The 26,811-nt window shown below is 49.7% G+C and overlaps 2 protein-coding genes and 1 pseudogene across 2 annotated transcripts; 1 reads left to right on the top strand and 2 right to left on the bottom strand.

Annotated features, from left to right (window-relative positions):
* Positions 1-346: 346 nt before the first annotated feature.
* On the bottom strand, positions 347-3,295 carry LOC139038644 (myeloid-associated differentiation marker-like). The gene is made up of 3 exons (XM_070477534.1): positions 2,747-3,295; positions 2,531-2,635; positions 347-376 (listed from the first exon to the last, which is right to left on the bottom strand). Exons 1-3 carry the CDS (start codon positions 3,293-3,295, stop codon positions 347-349), a joined length of 684 nt encoding a protein of 227 aa, XP_070333635.1.
* A 3,552-nt stretch (positions 3,296-6,847) lies between these two features.
* Positions 6,848-8,866, top strand: LOC139038766 (myeloid-associated differentiation marker-like). Its single transcript, XM_070478365.1, has one exon. It carries the CDS (start codon positions 6,848-6,850, stop codon positions 7,784-7,786), a length of 939 nt encoding a protein of 312 aa, XP_070334466.1. The 3' UTR covers positions 7,787-8,866.
* A 7,709-nt stretch (positions 8,867-16,575) lies between these two features.
* Positions 16,576-26,811, bottom strand: LOC110152119 (myeloid-associated differentiation marker-like; annotated as a pseudogene).

Here is a 26,811-nt window from a genome sequence, read left to right as displayed (position 1 = left end):
ATGTGTGGGACATTTAAGTATAAACCCTATAATTGGAAACGTTCTAGATGAATGCTTAGGGGAAAAACATGGGAAAAAAAATATTGACGGAAGCACAAACCAATATCTGATGTAATATGTGGTGACTTAAGGGGGAGGTAACATTCATTCTATAAAAACTGAGCTATCCTAAAAAAAAAAAAAAAAAAAGCTACCTCTTCTACGCAACGTCTGTGTGTGTGTGTGTGTGTGTCTGTCTTCTTCCATGCTGACGCCACTCATCCCTTGGGTATTCCTGGTCCTGCCGGGGCTGGACCTCGGCAGATCTTTATGGTGGTTCAGGTATTTCTGCCCTTAGGAGGGCTGGTTAACACATACCGCAGATGCACACGGCACACTAGAGGGGAGGGGGGAGGTCAAAACAGGCAGAGAAGGCCTTTAAAATGTTTTTTGTCTTACCTGAAAACATTAATTTTATTTCATTGCTTCTTAAGATTTATCTGCGATGGGGACCACCTCCTGGAGCCCTGCCCATCCACCCCACCTTCCCGTGGGTGAAGATCACATGCTTCATCCCAGTACAGGAGTGAGGGGCAGCAGTGGGGGTCCTCCCCTTCCCTCCCCCACAGCTCTGCTTGCCTGGCCCCTCTGGCCCTCGAGACACTAGCATGCTGGGCTCTGGGGCTTTGTGGCTGAGAGCAGGCGAGGAAGAAAGATTGTGGTGTCTTCATGGCCGCCAGCTACTGTAGTCTGCTGGTCCCAATGCACATGTGAGCACAGACATACAGGCACATATACAGGCAAACACACACACTGGGCATGCATGCAGGGACAACATCTTTAAATACAGTCACCTAGGGTGGGGTCCTTTAAGAGCTAAGGGGACAGAAAGTCTAGTATTGGGGGCACAACTGCTAGTCATTTTGGGCTGGGCCATGTCCCTAGGTTCTCAGGAAATGTGGGAGTGCAGACACATTGGGAAGGGCTCCCAGAGATGGGGGTTTGGGTAAGAATAAAAATCTGCTCAGTTTTTCTGAGTTCTAAGAACATTTGGGACAATTAGGCTATGGCTGGTTTGTTTTTTTTTCTTTTATATTTGTATTGAGATTTTAAAAAGAACGTTATAATATGGGAGAAAGGACAGGCTTCTCTCTATGAACAGCAAGGTTTGATGGCATTCAGAAATTCCAGAGAATTAAAAAATATATGTATAGTTACATTTATTTAGATCAAAAGATATGTGGGTCCCAGAGAAGCAGGAAGCAGCATCAGAAAACAACTGACACACAGAAACACACGTGTATGCAGTACACATTCAAGCAATGCAGTTTCTTCAACTATGGCATCAGCAATACCCACCCACCCAACACCACCCCCCAATAAAAATTGGAAAAGAAAATATCCGTATAAATATATAGTCACCTGGTAACTTTTGCCTTTGAGAGAGTGAAATAGAAAAGAAAAAAATCCCAGGCTAACATCAGCTTTAAGGCTGCAGTGGCCATGCTCTTCTCCCTGCAGAGGCAGGACCTGCTGTTTTGATCACTGAGGCGGGAGGGCCGCATCTCTGCCTCTCACTGACACTACAGACAGCTGTCTTTAAGACCCTGGGGTTCTTCACCAGCTCTTTTTTTATTTCCCAGAAAGTAGTTGGGATGGAAAGAATTCATCCCTGGATTCCTGTAAGAAGCCTTCTAGGTAGCAGGTGTTTAGTGAGCCTGCAAAAATTCTGGAGCCAGTTTTAGGTGGAGCTGAGTACCAGGTGAGGTCTAGGGACCCAGGGTCTCTGCTTCAAGACTCCTGCCAGTGAAAATTATAGACCTCCAGAGATTTTAAGCTAAAAGGCAAGTGCACTGAATGCTCCTCTCCCATGGGAGATGGGGGCCTGAATCTCTAGCTACCCACCCTCACCCCCAGCCCTTCCCCCCCACATCTCCAAATAAGACACTGTTAGGGGGACAGACACACTTTGGCAATGAGGTCCCTCCAGAGGCCCAGGGTGTGAACAGCTGCACAGAGGGCTGTGTGCTGTGGAGTCAGCACCTTAGGAGGTGGGAGGGGGCAGTGAGCAGAGAAGGAAGGAGTGTCAGGTCCTGATGGATCAGAAGAAGGAAAATGGGGAGAGGTAGTCAGGACACAGGAGACGAGAAAATCAAGGATGACCAGAAAAGGGGCAAAAAGCAGAAAATGTAGAAAAGATGAGAGAGGAAAAAGAAAGAAGTAAAACAGGGCTTGGGCCAACAAAGAAAACAAGAAGACAGAGCAGAAGGAGGGAAGGAAATGGAAAGGGAAGGAGATGAGTGGGGAAGGATGTGAGAAGGGAGAGAAGGAACCAGGAAGAGAACATCCCGAGCTCAGTGAAGAAACTGCAGGTGAAAATAGAAATCAGGAGCCCTGGGGCCCATCCTTAGTCACTACAAAAGCCTCCAAGGCCAAGTACAGCAGGTCAGCCAAGTAAATCAGCAGGTCAGTGGATGTCAAGATGGCCACAGTCCAACATTCATCCCAGACGCACACAGAGCAGGTGAGGTTTTTAATCACAGCAGCTCACATCGCTGGACCTCAGGGGCTGCCCGCCCAGCTTTTCTTCAAAGGGGTAGAACGGCCAGAGGACCAGAGAGCTGGTATAGAGGAGGATGGAGAGCACGGTCTCCCTCTATAGTAAAGGATGGTACACAAATAAGTGTGTTTCATTGTCATCTTTGAAAAACAGGGTGGATACGGTCCCTAGGTAGAAGCAGGTGGAGCACAGGATCATTTGTCTTACCATGGCAGAAGTATACTGGAAACAGGTGTCACAGTTGATAAGGATGCTATAAGTGAAAGCAAGAATGACACAGACCAGGAAGATCAACAGACTCCCAAGCACACCCGGACCAGTAGGCACAAAGCAGAATGTATCACCAGTCAGGGCACAGGTCCAAGCCACTTTGGTGGCATACAGCACAGAACTGACGAAGGAGAAGGCAGTGGCAGTGATGGCCTGGTTCCAGGTGGGACCCTGGAGCAAGAGCTGAACATAGTTGATGGCAAAAATGACGAGGCAGCAAAGGGTGAAATAGAAGGCATAGTGGTAGAGAAGGTCATAGCAGATCAAGGGGAAGTGGGATTGGAGGACACACAACTCCACCATGAAGACAGTGAGGGTCGCACTGAAACAGAAGCACCATGGGAACACAGACCAGTTAACTGTGCACTCACTCCGAGTGTCCATGCTGGCCACCAGCAAGCAGGGCACGCAGGTGGAGAGCAGCTGCCCCAAGTGGAGGAAGAAGCCCACGGAGGTGCTGGAGCCCAGGCCTGAGGAGGTTCTCATGGTGATGGTGATGGTCAGGCAGGTCGCCAGCACTGATATTGTAATCTTGCTTATTTTACGATAAAATCTCTGAACTACACAGCTCTGGGTTTTGATGGACTGGTTCAGTTTCACTTTGCCTGTTTTGTTGTTTCTTTGTTTTCATTTTTCCAGGAATATATGACCACTCACCCCTAGAGAAGATGTGCTGATTTGGACAATGTAATGACCACAAATTCAGGTTCTCCTTTCACCAAGGTGCCTTATGTTTAATGCAAAGTGTCCAAAACTAGAAGCACAGCGCACCCCCAGCACACAACCTACAACCATTTCCTGTTTCTCTTGTGTAAATCCCAGCTGAACCTTGCGGTGTTGGGCGTTGGTTACCACCTTCTCCCCTGGTTGCCAGCTTCCTTAAGATAAAGTTACTTCTCTTTCATCCAACACTTACCTCTCTGTATTGACTTTTCAGCAGACTAATCAGAGCCTGGTGACAGTCAGAGCCTTTGTGCACCAGGTAGGAGTCAGGTCCCCTAGTCTCTGCCCTCTAGCTACACTTGGGTTGATGAGGGGGCTGCTGCTGGGAAGGTGGGGAGGATCTACAGTTAAGTTTTACAGCTGCTAAACTCGTTAATTTCTGGAATTTCCCTATCCCTCCCCACTCATTGTGGACAGCTTGTTTCACTTTCTGTTGAGAGAAAGAAACTGGCTTCTAAAGGAGCAGCTGAGCTCTTGACTGAGTGAGTAGAGGGTCGTGCACCCTGGGAGCCCCCCATTCCCACCCATTTGGACATAATCTTTGCTCTATGGAACTCAGACATAAAGAATCTGCCAGCAATGCAGGAAACGAGAGTTTGATCCCCAGATTGGGAAGATCCCCTGGAGAAAAGAATGGCAACCCACTCCAGTATTCTTATTGGAGAACCCCGTGGACAGGGGAGCCTGGCAGGCTACAGACCATGGGGTCGCAAGAGTCGGACACGACTAAGCAACTAATACTTTCACTTTGGACACCGCAGGAGTGGGAAATGACTCGCTTGCCACTCTGTACTAGTCTCTCCCAGAGAATTAGTCTGTTCATTTGTAATCTGCTCTAGGGGAGCAAGTGATGTGAAGTGCATTGGGGGGTGGGGCTGGGGCGTCTTTATCCATCCCTTCTAGAAGCTCACTGGGATGGATCTTGACAGATTGGCAAAACCAAAGCTATAACCCTGTAACCAAGAAAAAAATGGTTTTTAAATTATAATACAGCCTGGCTCAGATATGTTTCTGATTCTGAAAAGCAGTAGTCCTGGGTAGGTCTCTAAATTACTCCCCTTTTTGCAGTTAGAACTGATTTGTCAGAGATCTGGTTAAGTGGGAGGATATGCCATATTTGAGCCTTCCTGTTACTTATAATAAGGATTTTTCCAACAAGGGCACTAAATTAATTGTACAAAAGGGAAACTAAAGTGTGAAAAGCCTGCACTCTTTACAGAGGAGTCTCTGCAGGCAAAGGAGGGAGAAGAGGGGGTCAGCTTCTTAGGGAACTGAATTCACCCCGACCTCTGTGGTTCCTATCCCAATGCCCCAGGTAGAGGTTGCCCCAAGGTCTGTGCCCCCCTCCCAAGTCTCTGGAAGGAGAAGGGCTTCTAGAATGGGGGCGGGGCACACCCTTAGCATCACCACAGCATGAATAAGAAAGAGGGTCTGAAGTAGTCTCTCCATTTAAGACCTACCGGTCACTCAGCTTGGCCTCAATGTGTCCTCGAGGGTGGGTAGGGTTGGATTTCCACTAAGACAGTTCTCTGCAGGAGGACAGCTAGTTGGCTATTATTGGACTTACAGTTTTCAACCTCAGACCTACTAAACTGGACAATTGCCAATCCTCTTTATAGAGATTATCCACAAAAAATGGTGGAAACGTTTATTAGTATATTTTCCAACCCGCTGCCCACCATGGGCTGATGCACAGACGTGGGTGATGATTGTGTTTACAGCGGAGGTGCAGCACCTTGTCCCGGGCAAAGCCCAACATTCATCTCTCAGTGTTCGGCCTCTTGAGGAATGAGCACACAAGCCTGAGTTGGCTAACACAGCTAAGGCGCCTCCAGAAGCTAAAAGAGACAAAGGGGCCTCCCCGGGGCATCAGAGACAACACAGTCCTGCTGACATCTTGTTTCAAAACGCTGACCTCCGGAACTGTGAGAGAACACGTTTCTGTTGTTTCAAGCCACCAGGCTTGTGATAATTCACTGCAGTAGCCCTAGGAAATCAAGATGAATTTCCAAAAATAAAAAGTGTATTCTTTGTCATATTTTTTTTAAGTTTTCAGAAAAGCTTGCTGACCTTCTTCCCTAGAGCATGGTGGTCACATGGATCCCAGGACTCCTTGTCGTATCCTGTGTCCCCCAGTGTCTGAGATTCACAGGGAAGGGTCCACTGATCTAGAGAAGGGGGGTCAGTCCAAATGCCCACAAGAACGAGGAGGGAAGGAAATAAGTAAAGGGGATGGAGAGGACTAGGGCCCCTGGAGGGGCCCAGCTGCACCCATCTGGTATGGTGAAAAAGCAAGATGCTATGTGCATGATATTGCCTCACTTTCTCCTTGGAAGAAAAGCTATGACAAACCTAGATGGCATATTCAAAAGCAGAGACATCACTTTGCTGACAAAGGTCCATATGGTCAAAGCTATGGGTTTTCCAGTAGTCATGTATGAATGTGAGAGTTGGACTATAAAGAAAGCTGAGCACCAAAGAATTGATGTTTTTGAACTGTGGTGTTGGAGAAGACTCTTGAGTGTCCCTTGGACCGCAAGGAGATCAAACCAGTCAGTCTTAAGGGAAATCAGTCCTGAATATTCTTTGGAAAGACTGATGCTGAAGCTGAAACTCCAATACTTTGGCCACCTGATGCGAAGAACTGACTCATTTGAAAAGACTCTGATGCTGGGAAAGATTGAAGGCAGGAGGAGAAGGGGACAACAGAGGATGAGATGGTTGGATGGCATCACAGACTCGATGGCCATAAGTTTAAGTAAGCTCTGGGAGTGGGTGATGGACAGGGAGGCCTGGCATGCTGCAGTCCATGGGGTTGCAAAGAGTCAGACACGACTGAGCAACTGAATTGAACTGAACTGATAAATTTTCTCATGTCTGTTCAGGTCAGATTCTCTAGCCAAAAGAATTCATAAAAGTTCTTTTCTTTTTGGAGCCTTGAAATGTTGGAATTGTAGATAAGGGCCATATTCCACTGTGTCTCCAAAAATAATGGCACACAGCCAAAGAGATAAAAAGTCTTTACGGCTTGAGGCAAAACCAACCAGGCTGTGAGGTTTGGAATGGAATAGTCTTGTTACAAGGTCAAGGGTGATGGGTGGGGAATATAATTCTGGAGCAGCAGTGCTGTTGCCCAAGTGATTGAGTTATTGGTTCTAACTCCACAGATCCTGAGCCTCAGCAGTCACAGGCCCCCTGAGACTTTTCCAAGCATCTGACTTAATCCGTCTCCAGGGTGTGCATGTTGGCTGGTGGGTCCTCAGTGAAGACCACTGCCATATTGGTAACAGTGACCTGCCTGACTGTCACAACGCCATGTCCACCGGTAGGACATCTCCAGACAAGTGTGGCTTGTACATCGTGTTCAGCTGCCTCCGCGTGCCACAGCTGGTCTGCATCATCTCGGCCTTCTTCCTGGTGCTCGACAAGGGGATTCGGTGGGGGGACATAAGTAATCGGATCATGTTCAGCTGGTGCTTCTGTATCATCGGTACCCTCACCATCGTCATACTGGAATTATATAGGTTCCCGACTGACTTTCCTTTCTGCTGGTACAACTTCTCCATCACCTATGCCTGCTATGCTGCCCTCACCTGCCTCTCAGCCGCCATCTTCTACCCCATCACCTACATCAAGTTCTTGCCTTATGATGCCAGCCGAAACCGGGCCATTGCCGCCACTGTGTTCTCCTGCATTGCATGTGTGGTTTATGTCATGGAAGTGGCCTGCCTATGGGAATGCTACAAGCTCAAGGAGATCCCCTGCTACGTGCACACCATGCCAGGCCTGCTGAAGGTGCTGGAGACCTTCATGGCCTGTGTTATCTTTGTTTTCATCAGCAACACCTCCCTGTACACAGACCAGCCAGCCCTGGAGTGGTGCGTGGCCGTGTACTCCATCTGCTTCATCCTGGCAGTTGTGGCCATGCTGATGGACCGGGATGAATGGGAGAGCAGGCTGCCCGTCTCCTTTCCCATTTTTCATCTGGGACTGACCTTGCTGTCTATCCTCCTCCACTTCACTGCTCTGGTCCTCTGGCTGCTCTACCACTTTGATGAGGAGTATGGTGGGCAGCCCCAGCAGTCCAGTGATGTGAACTGCATTGATAGAACTACCAATGGCATGTGCACCTGGGACCAGCGCCTGGCTGTGGCCATTCTAACAGCCATCAACCTGCTGATTTACATGGCTGACCTGGGGTACTGGGCCCACCAGGTTTCTGTAGGGGCTGGGGGTCAACCCACAGACTCCTGATCCTCTCTGCTCACAGATCTCTACTGAGCTCCGACATCCTCTGGTGCCCTCTTCCTGGCTCCGTCTCTCCCTCCTCACATCCTTCCCCATTCATCTCACTCTCTTTTCTGTTTCCTTCCCTCCTTCTGCTGTCTCCTTCCTGTCTTATGTGATAGCCCCTGTTCTCTTTTGCTTCTTTCTCTTGCTTTGCTCATCTTTTCTACATTTTCTGCCTTTACCCCCATTCTGAGTGTGTTTTCTCACCGTCTGTGTCCTGACCACCTCTTCCCATCTCCCTTCTGATCCGTCAGGACCTGAGACTCGTTCCTCCTCTGCCCACCGCCCCCTCCCACCTTCTAAGGTGCTGACTCCATGTCACACAGCCCTCTGTGCAGCTGTTCACACCCTGGGCCTCCAGAGGGGCCTCATTGCCAAAGGCTGTCTGTCCCGCTGGGGTGCCTTAGCTGGTAATTGTCTGTGTGATTTTTGGAGGGTGAAGGTAGGTGGTAAGTCACTGGACACTCTCTCCTAGTGGAGCGTTGGAGTCTCTGGAGGTCAGTAATTCCCAGTTGGCAGGAGATTTAAAGCACAGGCCCTGGGCCCCGGAGCCCCACCTGGTGCTCAGCCCCACCTGAGACTGGCTCCAGAATTTTTGCAGGCTCACTAAACACCACTCCCTAGAGGGCATCTTAGAGGAAGCCAGGGCTCAATACCTTCCATCCCAACTATGCTCTGGGGAATCACCAAAGGAGCTGCCGAAGAACCCTAGGGTTGTGTTGGTGAGGGACAGCGATGTGGCCCTCCTGCCTCAGTGATCAAAACTGCAGTCCTGCCTCTGCAGGGAGAAAAGCATGGCCTTTGCCAGCCTTAAAGTTGTGGTAGCCTGCTTTGTTTTTTTTCTGTCCTCTTCTTTTTTCTGATTGGGAAGGCAAAAATTACTGGGTGACCCTGTTCTTAAAGGGGAAGCTTCTTTTCAAATTTTCTTGGACAGATTGTTTGGAGAGGGGAGGGAGTTGCTGTTCCCATCGTCAAAATAACTGCATTGCTTGAGTGTGCAGTGACACACAGTTCTTTTTTTTTTTAATAAAGAGGTTTTTTTAATTATTTATTGGTTGAGTTTTAGCTGTGCTGAGACTTCACTGTTGTGAGTGGGCTTTCTCTAGTTGCAGAGCACTGACCATAGTGCACACAGGTTTCAGTAGCTGTGGCACATGGGTTTAGTCACATGCTGCATGTGGGATATTCCCAGACCAGGCATTGAAGCCATGTGGCCTGCACTGGCAGGTGTACTCCATCCACTGTGCCGCCAGGGAAGTCCACATGTGTGTTTCTGTGTGCTGGTTGCCTTCTGCTGCTGCTTCCTGATTTTCTGGGACTCAGGCATAATGCCATCTATAAAATGCATACAATTTTTTTTTTATTCCCAGAGCTTTTGGTTCCCATCAGCCCCTGCTGTTAATCGCTGAGAATAGCATTGTCCCTTCTTCCACATTCATTTTTAATCTCATAATAAAAGTGAAAGAAAAAGACAAAGACAAAAAACTCCAGAACCAAATCCACATACTCTAATTACACCCAATTTGTCTAGAGCTCAGAAGGTCCTAGCCAATTCCCACCCTCACCAAAGCTAGGTCTCTGGGAGCCCCTCCCACTGACTCCCATCCACAACTGGACCAGATCCTGGGGGTGTGGCCCAGCCTGTGACACAAGAGATTGGGCTCCACCCCAGTGCCAGCTTCTTTTCCTCTAACTCTTAAAGGGGCCATGAGGGCACTTGGATGCCTCTCCAGAAAGATGTGTGCCTGTGTGTATGCTCAGTGCAGGTATGTGTGTGGACATGTGTGACCATGTGCTTCCCTGCATGGAGACCACAGCCCTTTACAGTAACCGATGGCTGTGAAGGCCCCTCAATCTCCTGTCCTCAACCACAAAGCCTCAAGCGCAGCATCCTAGAGTCACCAGGACCAGAGGAGCCAGGCAAGCAGAGCTGTGGGGGAGGGGAGGGGAGGGGGAGGACCCCTTCTGCTGACCCTCACTCCTGTACTGGGATGAAGCGTGTGATCTTCACCCGGGGGCAGGTGGGGTGGAGGGGGAGGGCTCCCAGGAGGCCATCCTCATCACAGGGAAATCTTAAGAAGGACTGAAATAAAATTTTTATTTTAAAGCAAGATAAGAAAAGTTTAAAGATAAAAATTTTCTCTTTTTTGGCCTCTTCCCTCCATTCTAGTACACTTTGTGCATCTGTATTATGTGTTAACCAGCCTTCATCAAGGGCAGAAATACCTACTCAAACATAAAGATGAGTTTCTCTGGTACACACATGTAACTCCTTAGAAGGCAACACTACTTACTTATTTAGGACCTTATTAACGTCACTAGCTATGTTACTTTATTCTACCTATTTTACAAGACTCTTGTTTCTTGAATTAACAAATGAGTGATTGAGCCTATAATAAACAATCATGATGACCAAGTGACTTGAAACGATTGATTTGATGTAAAATTCTATAAGATCCATGACTGTAATAGTGTGACTCTGGATACGGGAGGGAAAGAGGCAACAGGAGGAAGCCGTTTCCTGGAGCTGACAGACTAGTAAAGCAGGTGGTCCAGAGGATTTGGCTACTGTTACCAGGACTGGGTGAGTAACAGTACATTCAGTGGCCTAACAACAAAATCCTGGATTGATTTTGGAATGCACATTCCTAGAACCCTGGGACAAACTGGCCAAAAAAGCCTCCCAAACCTTGTTTGAAATTAAGATCAAAAGGAAGGGGATTGTGCAGTAAAGAATGTCGCCCACCACCCAGTTGTACAAGAATCAAGTCATTAGCCACTGCGGTCACTGACCTACAGTCGATCCTGGAAGGAATTCAGGGGGGAAACTCAGGATGAGGCATTTTGTGCTCTGGGAAAACCTGCCCTCAGATAGCGATAGTTTTTTAGGAGAAATTTTTAAGAACTCTGTTCTTGCATCTTCTCATACTTAGAAAAGCATGAAAGCCATTAGCTAAAGTATTTTTCCCTGGGAAGAGCAGTAAGCCTCTACCAAGCTGTGTGCTTGTTTGCATGTTCCCCTTCCCCCAAGTCACATACATACTAGTCTCCTGCCTTATGTTTTCAGAACAGTTCTCATAGTTTCCTGGAAAATTGGGACCCAGGTTATAGTTGTCAGGTTGGCTTGAATAAAGTTTTCAGTTTCTTTCTTAGATTGACTAGTGATTAATTTTTTTTTCATTGAGAAAAACAAGTATGCATTTACCCCTGTAAGTCTAGGTACAGGATTTTCATATTCTTCTATTTTCCTAAATCAAATTGAAAACAACCCTGGGACCTTACTTCCCAGGAAGATGAAGGTGCCTCTCTGCTTTAGTAAAAGAATTGCCCAGGGTGGGCTCACCTGAGGGGCTCACTGTCCAAGCCTGTGGTTCATGAGGGCAGCTGCTCCATCCCCCCTGCTGGGGGGTTAAGTGTCATTTGTCACAATTTCAAGGCTGGTCCAGTCCCCTCACGGTGGAGCTCAAAAGAGAGTGTAAAGGCCCTCTGCTTAGCCCAACCCTGTTGTCATAGAGAAGGAGCAGCTGGACCCCAGGGAGGGGAAGGACTTGTCCAGAGTCACCCTGTGTGTGGCAGAGTCAGAGTCAGGACCCAAGTGTCTTGTCCCCAAGCTGGCTGGCTGTCGACAGCCCCACGCTGCTTGTGATAAGTGTGGCAGCAGCATCCTCCAGGCTGGGATTCTGCCCCTTCCACCCTCGTTCTGCAGAAACCTGCCCCATCCCCCCGAGGAGGGCACTCACTGCTGCTGAGTCAGTTTCCTCATCTGCTAGATGGGGGCTGGGTGCCAGAGACCCCTGTTCCCTCCCAGCCCCCCTCTTCCCGGGGCCCCTGGACTTGCCAGTCTTGGAGACTCAGACGTGGAGATGGAAGCCTCTGTCCCTGCCCCACGACCGTGCTTCCTCCTCTGAGAGCTGGCTGTGCAGGAGGCATGCAGCTCGAGACGGGGCTGGTGCCACGACACATGCCACCCTCTGGATCCTGACGCTCGCTCACCTCAGCACCTACCTGGGAGGCAAGGAGGCATTTTCCCTCCCCTGGGGACATCCAACCCCCAGAGCCAAAGCTGGAGGTTGAGTTAGAGATTTCCTTCGGGAAAGGTTTTACTTTGGGAATCCTGGTGCCTCTCCTTTCGAGGAAGCCTGAAGCCCTGGAAAGAACGAGGGGCTAGGAGTCAGGGAGCCTGGGGTCAGCCTCCAGGCCAGGCCGCAGCACCGCCCTGGCTGCCCTGAGCCTCAGCGCAGTGGCCGAGTGAGGGCATCTAAGGCTCCTTAGAGACACCCCCTACCCGTGTTAAAGACGCAGCCCCTCACACCTCCTGCCAGAATGTCCCTTGGCTGGCTCTACCTGCAAGTCAGCCTTGGGGAGAGAAGACTCAATGACAGGGTAACAGGCAGGAAGGCCGGGGTCTCCAAATGGAGGACATGGGCTCAAGTGTCAGACATTTTTTATCTCTCTCTTAAGTGGCAGGAGGAAACAAACTAGCGATATTTTTTTCCCTTCTCCATACCAATTTAAAAGGAGGCTTCTCTTAAAATACTGTGTTGCCATAATGACACCCGGTTCCACCTGAAGTTAACTATTCTGAAACCTTGAGTTAACCAATGCATTTTTCTTACAGAAATGTTTGTCTTAAGCTATGTTAATATATAATGCATTTACCCCAGACTCTGTCTTCAAGTCAGTTCGCCTAATGGCTCAGAACCAACTTGACAAACCATTGTGTTATACTCAGACATTGTTCCCCTAATCTGTATAAACTAAACTATTTATATGGTAATCTGCCTTTCTACAAGACTCAAGTCAGTCGTTTTATGGCCCGGTCTGACCTGTCTGGTGCCAAGATTATCCCCAAATACATCTTATGGATGAGGGGCCTGGTACCATTCTCTCAGTTTTAAGGCATTCCTTTCTTTCATTAACAGACTTCTAGTGGCTATATAACATGAAGTTAAAAAGGGGTACTCTTTCTGTCCCCTTCTGATACCTATGTCAGAAGCTTTCTCTATCTCCTTTATACTTTAATAAAACTTTATTACACAAAAGCTCTGAGCAATCAAGCCTTGTCTCTGGCCCAGGATTGAATTCTTCTCTGGAGGCCAAGAATCCCAGTGTCTTTTCATGGTTCAGCAACAACCTATCACCAAGTGCTCTCCCCGGTGGCCACTCACAGCCAGATGGGTAGCCCCACCCAACCCAACAGCTTCCAAAGTCCATTAAAATAATAATAATAATAACAACAACAACAGAGGTCATGACCCTAAACCCTAGAGCCAGAGCAGGAGAGAACCCTGAGAGGTCAGGCTACACATCCCCGCTCTCCCAGACGCGGTTCCCAGGTGGTACCACCTACATCACCTGGTTCAGTGGTACAAATAGCAGGCACTGCTGTTGTAAAGCAGCGTCTCCCTCCCCTCCCCCGTCCTTGAGTGAAAAGCACAGTAGTTTGGTGTCATGAAAGTGAAAACGAAACTGTTAGGCACTCGGTCGTGTCTGACTTGTTGTGACCCCATAGACTGTAGTTTGCCAGGCTCCTGTGTCCATGGAATTCTCCAGGCAAGAATACTGAAGTGAGTTGCCATTTCCTTCTCCAAGGTTTGAACTTGGATTTCAATCCCTTGGGTTCTTAACCTCACCTGGAGCCCCTCATCCCTGCAGTGGGCTATTTAGGACATGTCCTGCGGGGCTATGTCCTCTCTCTGCATGAACAGGCAGCCCAGGGAGATGATGGGGTGAGGCTGGACCAGTGACTGGAGTTCCCTTGGAGGTGCTCAGCCCTTAGGCCAGTGGCTCATCCGTGGCTGCACCGCACAGTCGCCTGATGTGGGCAGCGCTTCTCAAACACGAGCTCTGTGCCCCCTGCACAGCCAGCTCTCTGGGGGAAGCGCTGACACGTGGGAAGCACAGGCTGATGATCTGGACAGACCCCAGTCAGTCCACCTGACTCCGTGTCTACCTCTGTGAGCTCAGGGTCCCGTCCATCAAAGGGTTGAGGAGGGGGCTGAGGTCCCCCATAGGCAGGGTGCCCAGCACCAGGCTGGGGGTGGTGGGGATCCATGAACAGCACCATCACCCCTGATCTTAATAAAGGCAGAGCTGCCCCTGCTGCCCCTCTGGACCCCTGACCTAGCTGGGTCCCCACACACCTGGTGTTGATGCTGCAAATGCTGGGTTTTCTCACCGAGGTTGTGATGGAAGGAGGCATAGGAGGTGATGTTTGTCGAGGGGCTGCTTTGTCACTGGTTCCGGGCTCTGTGCGTCACACATGTCATCTTTCACAGTCCTCCAGTGACCCCAGCCTGGCTTCTGAGCCCCGGCTCTGTCCTCCCCAGCAGGCCACTGGGAGCAACTCCTCAGAGAGCAGACCTGGGACAACCCAGGAGCCCTGCTGTCACCTATGGCTCTATGCATATCTGGGCAACTCCCGCCTCAGTCGTCTCGTCTGAGAAATGGGGATAATAGTCCCGACTCTGTAGCCATCATGGAAACAAGTGGGCTCACGGTGAACTCTGCTCCAGCCTGTTTAGGCATCCGCGTGGAGGTCACTGCCTCCTGCTCTTCTGCCCTCAGTTCTGAAAAGAGCAGGTCAGGGTCCACCCCAGGCAACAGGGAGAAGGGAGAGCTGTGCTTCTCAACAACCTTCGCCTTTCGGTCTCTTCTTCCTAAGCCCTTTAGCTGCCCCACTCTGCTTCTCCAGGTTAGTTCCCCAGCCCCTCTTCTCGCCATCCGCCCCCTACCTTCTCTCTGCTTCGTTGCTTCTGCCATCCTGTCCTGGGCCGGGGGGAGGGTGCGCGTCGCCACGTTGTCCTTCATCTCGGCTCACAGAACACCTGCCCTTGTGCCCTTCTTAAGCCCTCGACACCCTGGGGACAGTCTGCTGCAGGCCAGGAGGCTCCACGAGTGCCTCTGCTGTCCTGGGTGGTAGGAACCAGCCCCTGGAGACCAGGATAGACCCAGCAGGATGGCAGCGGGAGGAGAGGAAGGGGGAACAGCCTGTGGAGGGGGAGTGCATCTGGCATGGCAGTCCTGGCTGGGATGTGCTCTCACTTGAGCCTGTGGGAAGACACTGTGCGTCCCCTCCTGCCCCCGGGGGGAGGGGGGGGGGGGGGGCTGCGTGTGAACCTAGAAACGGGGAGGATGATGAGTGTGGTCAGGACCTCTGCTCCAAGTCTCACCACCCCAGTGCCTAAGCAGCTGGTCCAGGAACAAGCGAGTGACCCCGGCCTGATGCTTGTCAGGACTGAGAATGCAGGCTGCACTGGGCAGGTGCCTCTCAGCCCAGCTGATGGTGTCTGTGAATAAACACTGACCCATGGGAACATGTTCAGGGCTGTGTCTGAACCACAGGGCACCAGGTTGAGCCCTGAGCCCTAGCCCACCTCCCACCTGCCACCTGACTGCTTTCACCTGGGCCATGGACGCTGGCCTGGATGTGCCCAAGGACAGAGGAGTCACTGTCTGGGAAGCACTGCTCGGAGGGTTGGGTCCCTGGTTTATACTCACAGGACTTTCCCCACTGAAGTTTCCAGCCAGGATAAATCCAGTGTCACTTCCACATGGCGACCTGTCACCCATCTTCACCTCATCCTCATGTCTGTCTCAACCCTGAGTTCTTGACTGTCCAGGTTACAAGGCTCCAGTTTCTTCAATACTTTCCCCATATGTGGAATCTGACCCTATTTCCTTCTGCCCCACCACCCGGCCCAATATTGGCCTCCTCCTCCCTTCTCTGCTCACTTTAACTTTAATCTAGTCACATCTGCAAAGATCTTTTTCTTTTCCAGATAAATAACATTCACAGGATATGGGAGTTGACAAGGTTATCGCTCCAAGAAATATTTTTCCAGCCTACCAGAGGGGCTGATTGTTTTTAAGGAAATATGTATTTTTAGACTATTCCCCAAGGGGAAATTCAGTAAGAAATTAACAACAGCAGAAAAGAAATTGCTAGATAAAAATGAAACTGACCTGAATCAACCTGTATGAATTTTTAGTGGACTGTTTCAGGAAAGTCGGTAGGCCAATTTTGTGTCAAAAGCTTGTTTTCTGTTATTCCCTTATCACCTCGATTAGCAAAAACACTGAAATATCTGTGTAGATTGTGTAAGGTTTAAGTGTGGCAAGGAAACAATGTGGAAAAAAGATACTTTAGGTAAATGTAAATTATCTAAAGCCCGGATTGCAAATTTAAATTCTGAGAAACAGAATTTGGGGTAATAAACATCACAAGGGACAAGGAGATCGTTTATGAATAGTTTATGAGAAAGTAAACAAGAAGACATAACAAGCCCAAACATAAATGCATCTAACTATATAGGCTTGGAATATATGAAACAGGGCAGTCAAGTAGAACTTTTTAAATATTTATTTATTCACTTATTTGGCTTCGTCGGGTCTTAGTTGCATCACATGGGACCTTTGGCTGTGGTGCATGGAGTCTCTAGTTGATGCACATGGGCTCAGTAGTCATGGCATGCAGGCTTAGTTGCTTCATGACATGTGGAATCTTACTTCCCCAACCAGGAATTGAACCCACATTCCCTGCATTGCAAGGTGGATTTTTAACCACTGGACCACCAGGGAAGTCCCCAGTAGAACTTTCTGCAGTGATAGAAATATTCTATACCTGCCTTGTTCAATACAGTAGCCTCCAACAAGTGGGTATATGGTGCTTGAAATGTGGCTGGTAAGACTGAGGACTTGCATGTCTCAATCTATTGAATTTTATTTAGTTAAAAATAAGGGGACTTCTCTGGTGGTTAAGACTGCACTTCCACTGCAGGGGGCACAGGTTCAGACCCTGTTTGGGGAACTAAGATCCCACATGCTGCATGGCTTGGCTAAAATAAATAAATAAATAAAACAAAAGGATATGATTAAAAAAAATTAAATAGCCGCATGCATCTACTGTCCAATATACTGTACAGAAGAACTGGGTTCATGAAGTAAGTAACCCTGAAGTGATAATCACAAGTTTCTTCACATTAATAACCTTTACCCTTTTTCTCTTTATTTCCTGTTCTGACTCCAAAAAAGTTGGACCATTCGGACTGTTTGATAACAAGTTAACAAATTTACTATTTACATAAATGGTTTCATACACTGTCACCCTGATTCACATTTTATCATGTTCTGGGCATTAAAAAATATTTTCCCCCTTTGGACCTTGGGTCAGTATTTGGATGTTCCTTTGGGCTGAAGTCAAGCAATAGTAAATGGCCTTTTGCAAACTTATCATCTAGGTTCCCTTGACCCTTGGCTCCTCTCCAACTGTGACCTTCTCTTTCCCTTCATAGGCACTAGCTACCCCAGGAGAAACCTATATTTACTGTCTTTCCTTCTCTTTCTCTGTCTCCAATGCACTGGCTTCTGTCCTGAGGACTTCATGAAAAAGCTCTAAGCAAGGCTGTCAATGACTTTCAAATGGTCACATCCAGTGGACACTTTTCAGTGCTTATTTCATGTGATCTCTACAGTATTTAACCAAAAGTTTATGTTTAAATTTCTCTTGTTTTTCCTTAAAATGTTAATTTTATTTCAATGCTTCTTAAGATTTGTCTGCCATAGGGACTACCTCCTGGGAGTGCCCCCTGCTCCATCCCACCTGCCCCTGGGTGAACAACACATGGCTTCATCCCAGTCCAGGAGTGAAGGGCAGAAGTGGGGGTCCTTCCCCTCCCCTCCCCCGCAGCTCTGCTTGCCTGGCCCCTCTGGTCCTGGTGACACCAGGATGCTGGGCTCTGAGGCTCTGTGACTGAGGACAGGAGACTTGTGGGGCCTTCACAACCACCGGTTACTGCAAAGGGCTGCTGGTCTCAATACAGGGGAGCACATGGGCACACAGCATGCACACACATGTGCACTATGCATACATACAAGGACACACCTTCCTGCAAAGGCCCCTTTAAGAGTTAGGGGGATGGGATGTTGTCATTGAGGTGGGACCCCACGTCTTGTGTCACAGGCTGGGCCACACCCCAAGGCTTTGATCCAGGTGTGGATGGGGAGTCAGTGGGAAGGGCTTCCAGAAACAGATTTGGGTGAGGGTGGAAATTGGCTGGACTCTTCTGCACTCTAGACAAATTGGGGCAATTAGAATATGTGAATATCTTTCTCATTTTTTTAATTTTGCTTCTCTCATCGTTATATTGAGATTAAAAAGGGACATTGTGAATATAGGCAAAGGGACAAGCCTTTTCTCTATGACTGACATCAGGGACTGATGGGAACCAGAAGCTCCAGGGAATTTTTAAAAATTATATACACTGATCTAGATCACATTATGCCTGAGTCTCAGAGAAGCAAGAAACAACAGCAGAAAGCAACTGGCACAGAGCAACACACAAGTGTGTGTCCCCTCACACTCAAGCACTGCAGTTGCTTTGACAGTGGAAGCAGCAACCCCCACCCCCACAAACCACCTGCCCAAGAAAATCTGAAAAGAAACTTCCCCTTTTAAGTACAGGGTTACTCAATAATTTTTACCCTCCTGATCAGAAGATAGAAAAAAAAAATCTCAGCCTAACATCGCCTTTAAGGCTGCAGTGGCCATGCTCTTCTCCCTGCAGAGGCAGGGCCTGCTGTTTTGAACACTGAGGCAGGAGGGCCACAACGCTGCCCCTCAACCAACACTGCAGACAAATGTCTTCAAGGTCCTGGGTTCTTCACCAGCTCCCTCTTTTTGATTCCCTAGAGAGTAGTTAGGATGGAAGGCATTAACCTGGCTTCCTCTAAGATGCCCTCTAGGCAGTGGGTGTTTAGTGAGTCTGCAAAAATTCTGGAGCCAATCTCAGAGGAGCTGAACACCAGGTGGGGCCCTGGAATCCAGGGCCTCTGTTTTAAGACTTCTGCCCACTGGAAATAATTGACCTCTTGAGTTTTTTTTTTTTTAATTGAAGGGAGGGCACAAGTACACCCCTCACTCCACTCGGATAATTGGGACCCAATGCCTAGTTACCCGCCCCACTCCCAAACCCACCCACACACACCAAGACACCGCCAGGGGTACAGACTTGCTTTGGTAATGAGGCCCCTCCAGATGTCCAGGGTGTGAACAGCCACACAGAGAGGTGTGTGCTGTGAAGTCAGCACCTTAGGAGGTGGGAGGGGGTGGTGGGCAGAGAAGGAAGAAGTCTGGTCTTGATGGATCAGCAGGAAAATGGTCAGGACATAGGAGACAAGAAAACCAAGGATGATCAGAAAAGGGCCAAAGGCAGAAAATGTAGAAAAGATCAGAGAAGCAAGAGAAAGACAAAACAGGGTGTGGGCAAACACATAAAACAGGACAAAGAGCAGATGGAGAGAAGGAAGAAGAAAAAATAGAGAGAAGAACGGGGAAGGGTGTGAGAAGGGGAGCTAGAAAGATGACATCAGAGCTTAGTGTAGAAACCTCCATTGACAAGAGGGTTGATCCTCAGTCCTTGACAAAAACCTAGCGGGCTGAAATCACCAGGTCAGCCACATAAATCAGCAGGTTGATGGTTGTCAGGATGGCCACAGCCAGTCGACAGTCCCTGCGACTCGAGCAGTGGGTGAGCCCCAATATGTACAGGTGCCAGAATCCCTCGGGCTTGATCTCAGTCTCCTCATTTACTGGGTGAGCCACCAGAGGACCAAAGCAGAGGAGTAGAGGAGGAGGAGAGCAGGGTCAGCACAACCTGGACGGGCAGCCGGTACTCCCAGTTGCCCAGGCCCAGCAGCATGGCCACGGTCGCTTGGGCGAAGCAGAAGTAATAGATGGCTAGACACCACCAGTAAGCTGGCTCCTTCGGGTGCCGGGAGGTGTTGAAGATGAAGGCGAGGATGACACAGGCCACAAAGCTCTCCAGCACCTTTAGCACGCCCTGCAGGTGAGGTCCTTGAGCTTGTAGCAGTTCCACATGCAGGACAGTTCTACACCATAAAAGAAGCACGTAATGTAGGTGAATGATAGGGCAACGTTGACCCGGTCTATGAAAGGGCCATACAGTGAAAACCCGAGGCTCCGTATAGACTGGACCACGTATAGTGAGAAACAGACATGAGCAGCGAAGCAGGCATCTGTGAGGGGCATGTGGTATGAGAAATGAAAGTGGAACTGGATGTAATATAACTCAACTATGACTACAATGAGGCTTATGGGCAAAGAGAGGAACCAGATGAGCAAGGCCCAGATATTTACGGCCCTGGCACCTACGCTCCACTTCTGAAGGCCAGAAATCACCAGCCAGAAGGCCACACAGGTGGAGAACAACTGCAGCAGGTGGAGGCAGAGCCACACCAAGGCCAAGTAGTCCTGGTCTGGGGATGTGGACCAGGTGGACATGGTGTTGTGATGGTCAGGCAGGTCACGGTCACTGGTTGTGGCAATGGTCCTCACTGAAGATCCACCAGAGAAAGAGCAAGATCTGGAGATGGATTGAGTCAGATGCCTGAAAACGACCCAGGGCCCCGTGACGGCTGAGACTCAGGACCATCCTGAAAATGACCCAGGGCCCTGTGACAGCTGAGGCTCAGGACCGTCCTGAAAACGACCCAGGGCCCTGTGATGGCTGAGGCTCAGGACCTGTAGAGTTAGAACCAGTGACTTAAGACACTTGGGTAACAGCACAGCCACTCCAGAATGATTCTCCCCACCCATCACTGGTGGCTTTTTCAGGAGACTTGTTTTATCCTAAACCTCACAGCTGGATTGAGGGTGGCATCAAAACTGTGTGTATATTTTTATCTCTTCGTGCTAAGTGCCATTATCTAAAGGAATATAGAGTATGCTGCTCCTTTTCTACAATCACAAACCTTCATGTTTCTTGAAAAAGAATTAACAAAAAAATAGTTTGGTAGCAAATTTTGACCTGAACAGACCTAGGACAATTAACGATTTTTGTTTATTTCAATGAAAGTGAATGTTCAAAAGTACAGTTGCCGAAATGAATGTGTTTGATCACAAATTGTTTTTAGACCCCAGTGGGGTGTGATGTCATATAGAGTAGATGCACATTGTTACTAGTCGGAAGCAGAAAGTTTCTGAACTCAGAAGCATATCTGTCCCAAAGGGATTTCAGAAAAAAGACTGTGGATTGTACTGCTAACCTCATTTTCAATGAAAACAGTAAGACTTAGGCAATTAAGGGCCTCCCCTAAGATTGTAAGTTTAGGAATGGGAACCCAGATAAAAATGCCAAAGCTGTGGGTTTGAACCCTTGACTCTACAGCCCACATGACAGCAGGGCCCGTGGGTGGGAGCCCAGGACCAAAGCTCGGGGCTCTGGGACCCAGGACCCACCTTCAGGGCCATGGCCTCCTTCCACAGCAACCTGAAGACACACGTGTCCCGGCCTCTCCTCCCCGCAGCATCACTAGAAGGGGCTGCCATCTGAGGGGACACAGCCCCACCCAGAGGAGGGCAGCTCCAGGGGTGAGCAGGGAGGAGGCATGGGTGAGAGCAAGGCCGTGGGGACAGGATGACATGGGAGTAGGGGCTGTTGTGAATCCCCTCCACCCAAGTTTGCCTTCACATGTGATGCTTCTCCCTTGGGGAGGGGAGATCTCAACCCAGTGTGACTCCAAGGAGGAGTGTCTTGGAGAAATCACAGAACAAATTAACATAATGTCTGACTCTTAAGCTCCAAAGCAGCCATCCATGTGCAGTCTGGAAAGATCTAGGAGTACTCCTACCTGTGTGGGTTTTCCCAGCCTGGGAGACTGGTTAGCAGCTTCGAAGCTGGGAAGAAGGGATTGGAAATGAACAAGGATGCTGTGTCTGATGCTGATGTATAGTCTTTCAGGGCATCCCAGGGAGGGGGTGGGGATGGATAGATGATCAGCCCCCTTTTAAGGGCAGGAGCTGAAAGAGGAGGCACCTGCTGGACCCCTGGGAGGGGACAGCCCTGAGGATGCACCCGGGACTGGGGTGGGGGTGGGGTGGGGGGGCAGAGTGGAGATGACTAGGTGGGGATTCCAGGGTCCCGGTGGCCCTGAGGCAGCCCTGTAGGTGTCTTCTGACCCAGAAGAGATGCGGGCATGGAGCCAACCTTCCCCATGGAGTAGGGGCCTGGACTGGAACTGAGACAGGAGAACAGGGGCCTGAAGGGGTTTCAGGGCTGTGACAGGGACACGTGGCCAGAGCGGCAGGGACCCTGGAGACCATGGAATTGCCCAGGTCACCTGCCCAAGGCAGTCCCGCCAGCCAGCGCTGCAGTCCTGCTCACACAGGGGCTCCTCCAGGGTCCAGTGTGGGGGGAGTGAGGCCCCTCCCAGCCCGCCCCCTCCTGGGACAGCTGCCCTGTTTCCAAGGGGCTCTTTGCTGAGAGGCCCCAGGGCTGAAGGGCCAGCACCCTGAGCCCCAGCCCGCTTCCTGCCATCAGGGGCCTGGTCACCTTTGCTGATAACAAATCCTGGGACAAGCTGAGGCTGGAAAGAGAGACAGAGCAAACCTGAGAACCACCCTGGACTCCCAGAGCTCCTTGAGCCCCAGTTGCCAGGGGAGCCCTGGAGCCTGCGGGCCTCCCCGTGGGCACTGCCGGGGTGGGGAGGGGCACTGGGTGAGGAAGGCTGGGGTGTCCTGCTCGATGTACCCCCGTTTGATCCCGGTTTAATTACCTGAACTCATCCTGAGATTCCACCTAAGACTAAAAGACAACTTTGGATCCTTCTCATGCCACAGAGGGAGGACTTGGAGAAGGAGAGGATGAGGTTCCTGCTGTGTGGCCCTGGGTAAGGCCTGTGCCCTCTCTGGGCCTCAGTTCCCCCACCTGGAAAGCAGCAGCTTTGCCTGAGTCTCCCAGTAGCCCCTCCTCCACTCTCGTCTGTGAGCCTGGACGTGGTGCCCCCGTCAGAGCACAGCCTGGATGTGGCTGAGCCCTGCCTGCCCAGCGGCCAGGCGTGTGGACTGGAAGACAGGGAGCCTGGAAGGTCATGTTCAGGACAGAGGAAGGAGGAGGAAGTGCCAGAAGGGCAAAGAAGGTGGAAGGGAGAAATTGTGGGAGATTCCTCAGAGCTGGATGAACCTGGGCAAGTTACTCACCAGAGCCTTAGTTTCCCCATCTGTGCAGAGGGCTCAGTATCTACTTTACATTAATTAAATGCGTGGAAGCATGTGAAGGGCTTATCAGAGGCCTGGAGCATGGCACACTCAATCTATGCCATTTACCTGTCTCCCTCCCCCTCACACAGAGAAGGCAGTGGCAGCCCACTCCAGTACGCTTGCCTGGAGAATCCCATGGGCGGAGGAGCCTGCTAGGCTGCAGTCCATGGGGTCGCTAAGAGTCGGAGAAGACTGAGTGCCTGCACTTTCACTTTTCACTTTCATGCATCGGAGAAGGAAATGGCAACCCACTCCAGTATTCTTGCCTGGAGAATCCCAGGGACAGCGGAGCCTGGTGGGCTGCCGTCTATGGGGTTGCACAGAGTCAGGCACGACTGAAGTGACTTAGCAGCAGCAGCAGCAGCAGCTCCCCCTCACAAAGGACCCAGAAGGTCCTGGACCCACTCTGGACATCAGCACATGCAGCTTGATTTGCTGCAGATCAGGGACAGCTTGTACTGGAGGTGGTCCAGGGATGTATTTGTTTTCCCTTCACAGTGTTTTCAGAAAGTGATGGTAGAGAATCAACATTATTTTTTTCCTTAAGTATTTGGTAGCTGCACAGTGCTCCAATTTCACATGAAAATCCAGATTTCCAGCTCCTTTTCAAGCCTCAGGAGATCTGGTTTCACTGGGCTGCATTCCCTAAAAAGGGGGTCACTGGAGCTGAGCAGCTGCTATGTCCTTTATGTTGTTTTTCATTCTCCATTTAATTTTCTATATTTTCTTTTTCTCATGTATAACTGAACTGAGGAACATAAAGCAGGACTATGATCATCTCCCATGTGCCTATTTTCCCCTCTTGGGTGTGGCCAGGCTTCCTGCCTGCTCACAGAAGCATCCACCCCTCCATCCAGGGAGCATCCATGTCCTCAACCTCGTGTACAGCCTTCAGCACATTTCACATGCTCTGACATTACATTTGGACATGTGTGTACATATATGCACACAAGTTTATAAGGTATATCTGTATATCTTTTCCAGTTTTATACACATGAGAGTGTGTCATGCACACGGCATCTTGTTTTTTCACCACCCTTGAGAGATGCAGCTGGTCCTCTCCAGGGGCCCTAGTCCTCTCCAGCCCATTTACTTATTTCCTTCCCTCCTGGCTCCTGTGGGTGTTTGGACTGACCAGCCTTCTCTAGATCAGTTGACCCTCCCCTGTGAGTCTTAGACACTGGGGGACACAGGATATGACAAGGGGTCCTGGGATCACGTGACCACCATGCTCGAGAGTAGGAGGTCAGCAAGTTTTTCTGAAAACTTAAAAAAAAAAAAAATGACAAAGAATTTATTTTTCATTTCTGGAAACTCTCTTGAATTTCTAGGGCTACTGCAGCAAATCATCACAAGCCTGATAGCTTAAAACAACAGCAGTGTATTCTCTCACAGTTCTGGAGGTCAGAGTTTTGAAACAAGGTGTCAGCGGGGCTGCTCTGTCTCTGATGCCCCAGGGGAGGGTCCCTCTTCACCTTTTTTAGCTTCTGGAAGCCGGTTAGCCATGTTACCAACTCAGGCTTGTCTGCTTATCCCTCAAGAAGCCAAACACTGAGAGAGGAGTGTCGGGCTTTGTCTGGGACAAGGTGCTGCACCTCCGCTGTGAACACAATCATCACCCACCTCTGTGCATCAGCCTACGTCGGGCGGTGGGTTGAAAAAAATACTAATGAACGTTTCTACCATTTTTTCTGGATCACCTGTGTACGGAGGACTGGTGTTTTTGTGGTTTAGTAGGTTTGAGGTGGAAAGCAAAGTCCAATAATAGCCAACTGGCTGTCCTCTGGCACTCAGATCTCCTGCAGGGAATCGCCTTATTGGAAATCTACCCTCTCCCTCCCCCTCCCCTTGTAGTGGACACACCCTGGCCAAACTGAGTGTCCTGTCAGGTCTTAAAGGAAGAAACTATTTCAGATTCTCCTTTTCTCATGCTGGGGGGTGGGGGGGTGGGGGTGGTGGGGGTGGGGGCACTCAGGCTCTACCCCGGTTAGAACTCCCCTTGTGTTAGAACAATAGAACTCTTCTTCCGTCCAGAGACTGGGGGAGGGGGGTGCAGACCTAGGCAGCCCCTGCCTGGGGCATTAGGATAGGAACCACTGAGGTGAGGGAGATTCAGTTCCATAAGAAGCTGATCCCCTCTTCTCCCTCCCTTGCCTGCAAAACTCTGTAAAGTGGGCAGGCTTTTCACACTTTTGTTTCCCTTTTGGCTTCAATTTAGTGCCCTTGTTGGAAGAATTTTGCCTTTCACTGCCCTGTTACTGTTAACTATAGAGTAACAGGAAAACCTGTACATGGAGTTCCCTCCCACTTACCAGATCTTTGACAAATTAATTCTAACTCCAAACCGTGGAGGAATTAGAGACCCATTCAGGGGCCACCGTTCTTCAGAAACTGGGCCAGTCTGTATTGCAATTTAAAAAAAGAAACTTTTTAAAAACAAGGTCATAGCTCTAGTTTTGCCAACCTTCCAGGATGTGTCCAGTGGACTTCTACAAAGTCTAGAAGTCCACTGGATGGATGTAGGCCCCTCCACTTCACTTCACCCACTCCCCTGGAACAGATAACAAACAAACATACAAACTCCCCCTTGCGTAGAGACTGGTACAGAGCCAGGTCCCACTCCTGTGCTGTCAGATTGACCCCAAAGTTCCAAAGGGCAAAGAACATCCCCAAACAGGTGGGAAGGGGGCTTCCACCTCTACACCCCTCTACTCACTCAGTCAACAGCTCCACAGCTCCTTCAGAGGCCAGTTTCCTTCTCTCAACAGAAAGTGAAAGCAGGCTGTGAGGAAGTGTTAGGGGAAGCACGCTGATTAAAACCGTCCACCCTGGCCAGGCACTGTAGTAACCATTTGCATGAGTTGTTTTAGGACAGGAGGTCCTGGTAAGGAACAGGGAGCTAATAAGCCTCCACCAACCAGAAGAGTTTGGGAAAGGTCAAAAGGAGACACCATCTGTCCGACCACCTCCCAGAATCCTTCTCGCTGGCATCCATCTTGGCTGAACAAGGCGTGCACCACGAGGAAGGACTCTGAGTCACAATGATTGGCTAAAGACAACCCGGAAACTAATCCCATCACCATAAAACCTGGGACTGCAAGCCATGTGACCAAGCAGTTCTCCTGGGTTCCCTTACCCTCCTGCTCTCTACCCAGGTGCCCTTTCCCAATAAAATCTTTTGCTTTGTCAGCACATGTGTCTCCTCGGACAATTCATTTCCAAGTGTTAGACAAAAGCCCAGTTTTGGGCCCTGGAAGGGGTCCCCCTTCCTGCAACACATGGACTTATCCAGGCAAGAATACTGGAGTGGGTTCCCATGCTCTGCTCCACGGAATCCTCCCAACCCCAGGATCAAATCTGTGTCTTCTGAGGCTCCTGAATTGCAGGCAGATTCTTTACTCTTGAGCTAATAGGGAAGCCCCAGGTAAAATAAATAAAGATCATTAAATATCTAGTGTATGTTTAGGTCAAATTCTGTTACCAAATGAATTATTTAATACTTTTTAATTTTCAGAGCCTAAAGGCTTGGGATGTCAGATAAAGGCTATCCTACTCTGTGTTTCTATAGATAATGACACAGCTCAAAGGGCAAAAATATGTTCATGGTTTGAAGCCAGACCCAACCCAGCTGGGAGTTTTGGGATAAGACAAGTCTCCTGACAAGGCCAAGGGTGGTGGGTGGGGAGAACCATTCTGGAGCGGCTGTGCTATTACCTGAGTGTCTGAGACATTGGTTCCAACTCCACAGATCCTGAGCCTCAGCCCTCACAGAGCCCTGAGCCTTTCCCTGGCATCTGACTTAATACACCTCTGAAGCTGGATCTTTCTCCGGTGGGTCCTCAGCCAAGACCACTCTCATATTGGTGAAGGTGGCCTGCATGACCATCGTGACCTCCACATGATCGTCCTGAGGCCTGGACCTCTGGGCCAT

This window comes from Odocoileus virginianus, chromosome 16 (genome assembly GCF_023699985.2).
Source record: "Odocoileus virginianus isolate 20LAN1187 ecotype Illinois chromosome 16, Ovbor_1.2, whole genome shotgun sequence".
Classification (NCBI taxonomy): Eukaryota; Metazoa; Chordata; class Mammalia; order Artiodactyla; family Cervidae; genus Odocoileus; species Odocoileus virginianus.
The sequence above is the reverse complement of the archived record's forward strand: the minus strand, read 5'-3'. Positions and strand labels throughout refer to the sequence as shown.

What these genes read in the sequence shown, in the direction of transcription:
- LOC139038644 (XM_070477534.1), bottom strand. Translation starts at nt 3,295, where the DNA reads ATGAGAACCTCCTCAGGCCTGGGCTCCAGCACCTCCGTGGGCTTCTTC. An exon ending in TCCAGTATACTTCTGCCATG is followed by an intron (nt 2,636 to 2,746) that starts GTAAGACAAATG and finishes CCTTTACTATAG; the next exon opens with AGGGAGACCGTGCTCTCCAT. An exon ending in AGCCCCTGAGGTCCAGCGAT is followed by an intron (nt 377 to 2,530) that starts GTGAGCTGCTGT and finishes CCTCCCCTCTAG; the next exon opens with TGTGCCGTGTGCATCTGCGG.
- LOC139038766 (XM_070478365.1), top strand. Translation starts at nt 6,848, where the DNA reads ATGTCCACCGGTAGGACATCTCCAGACAAGTGTGGCTTGTACATCGTG.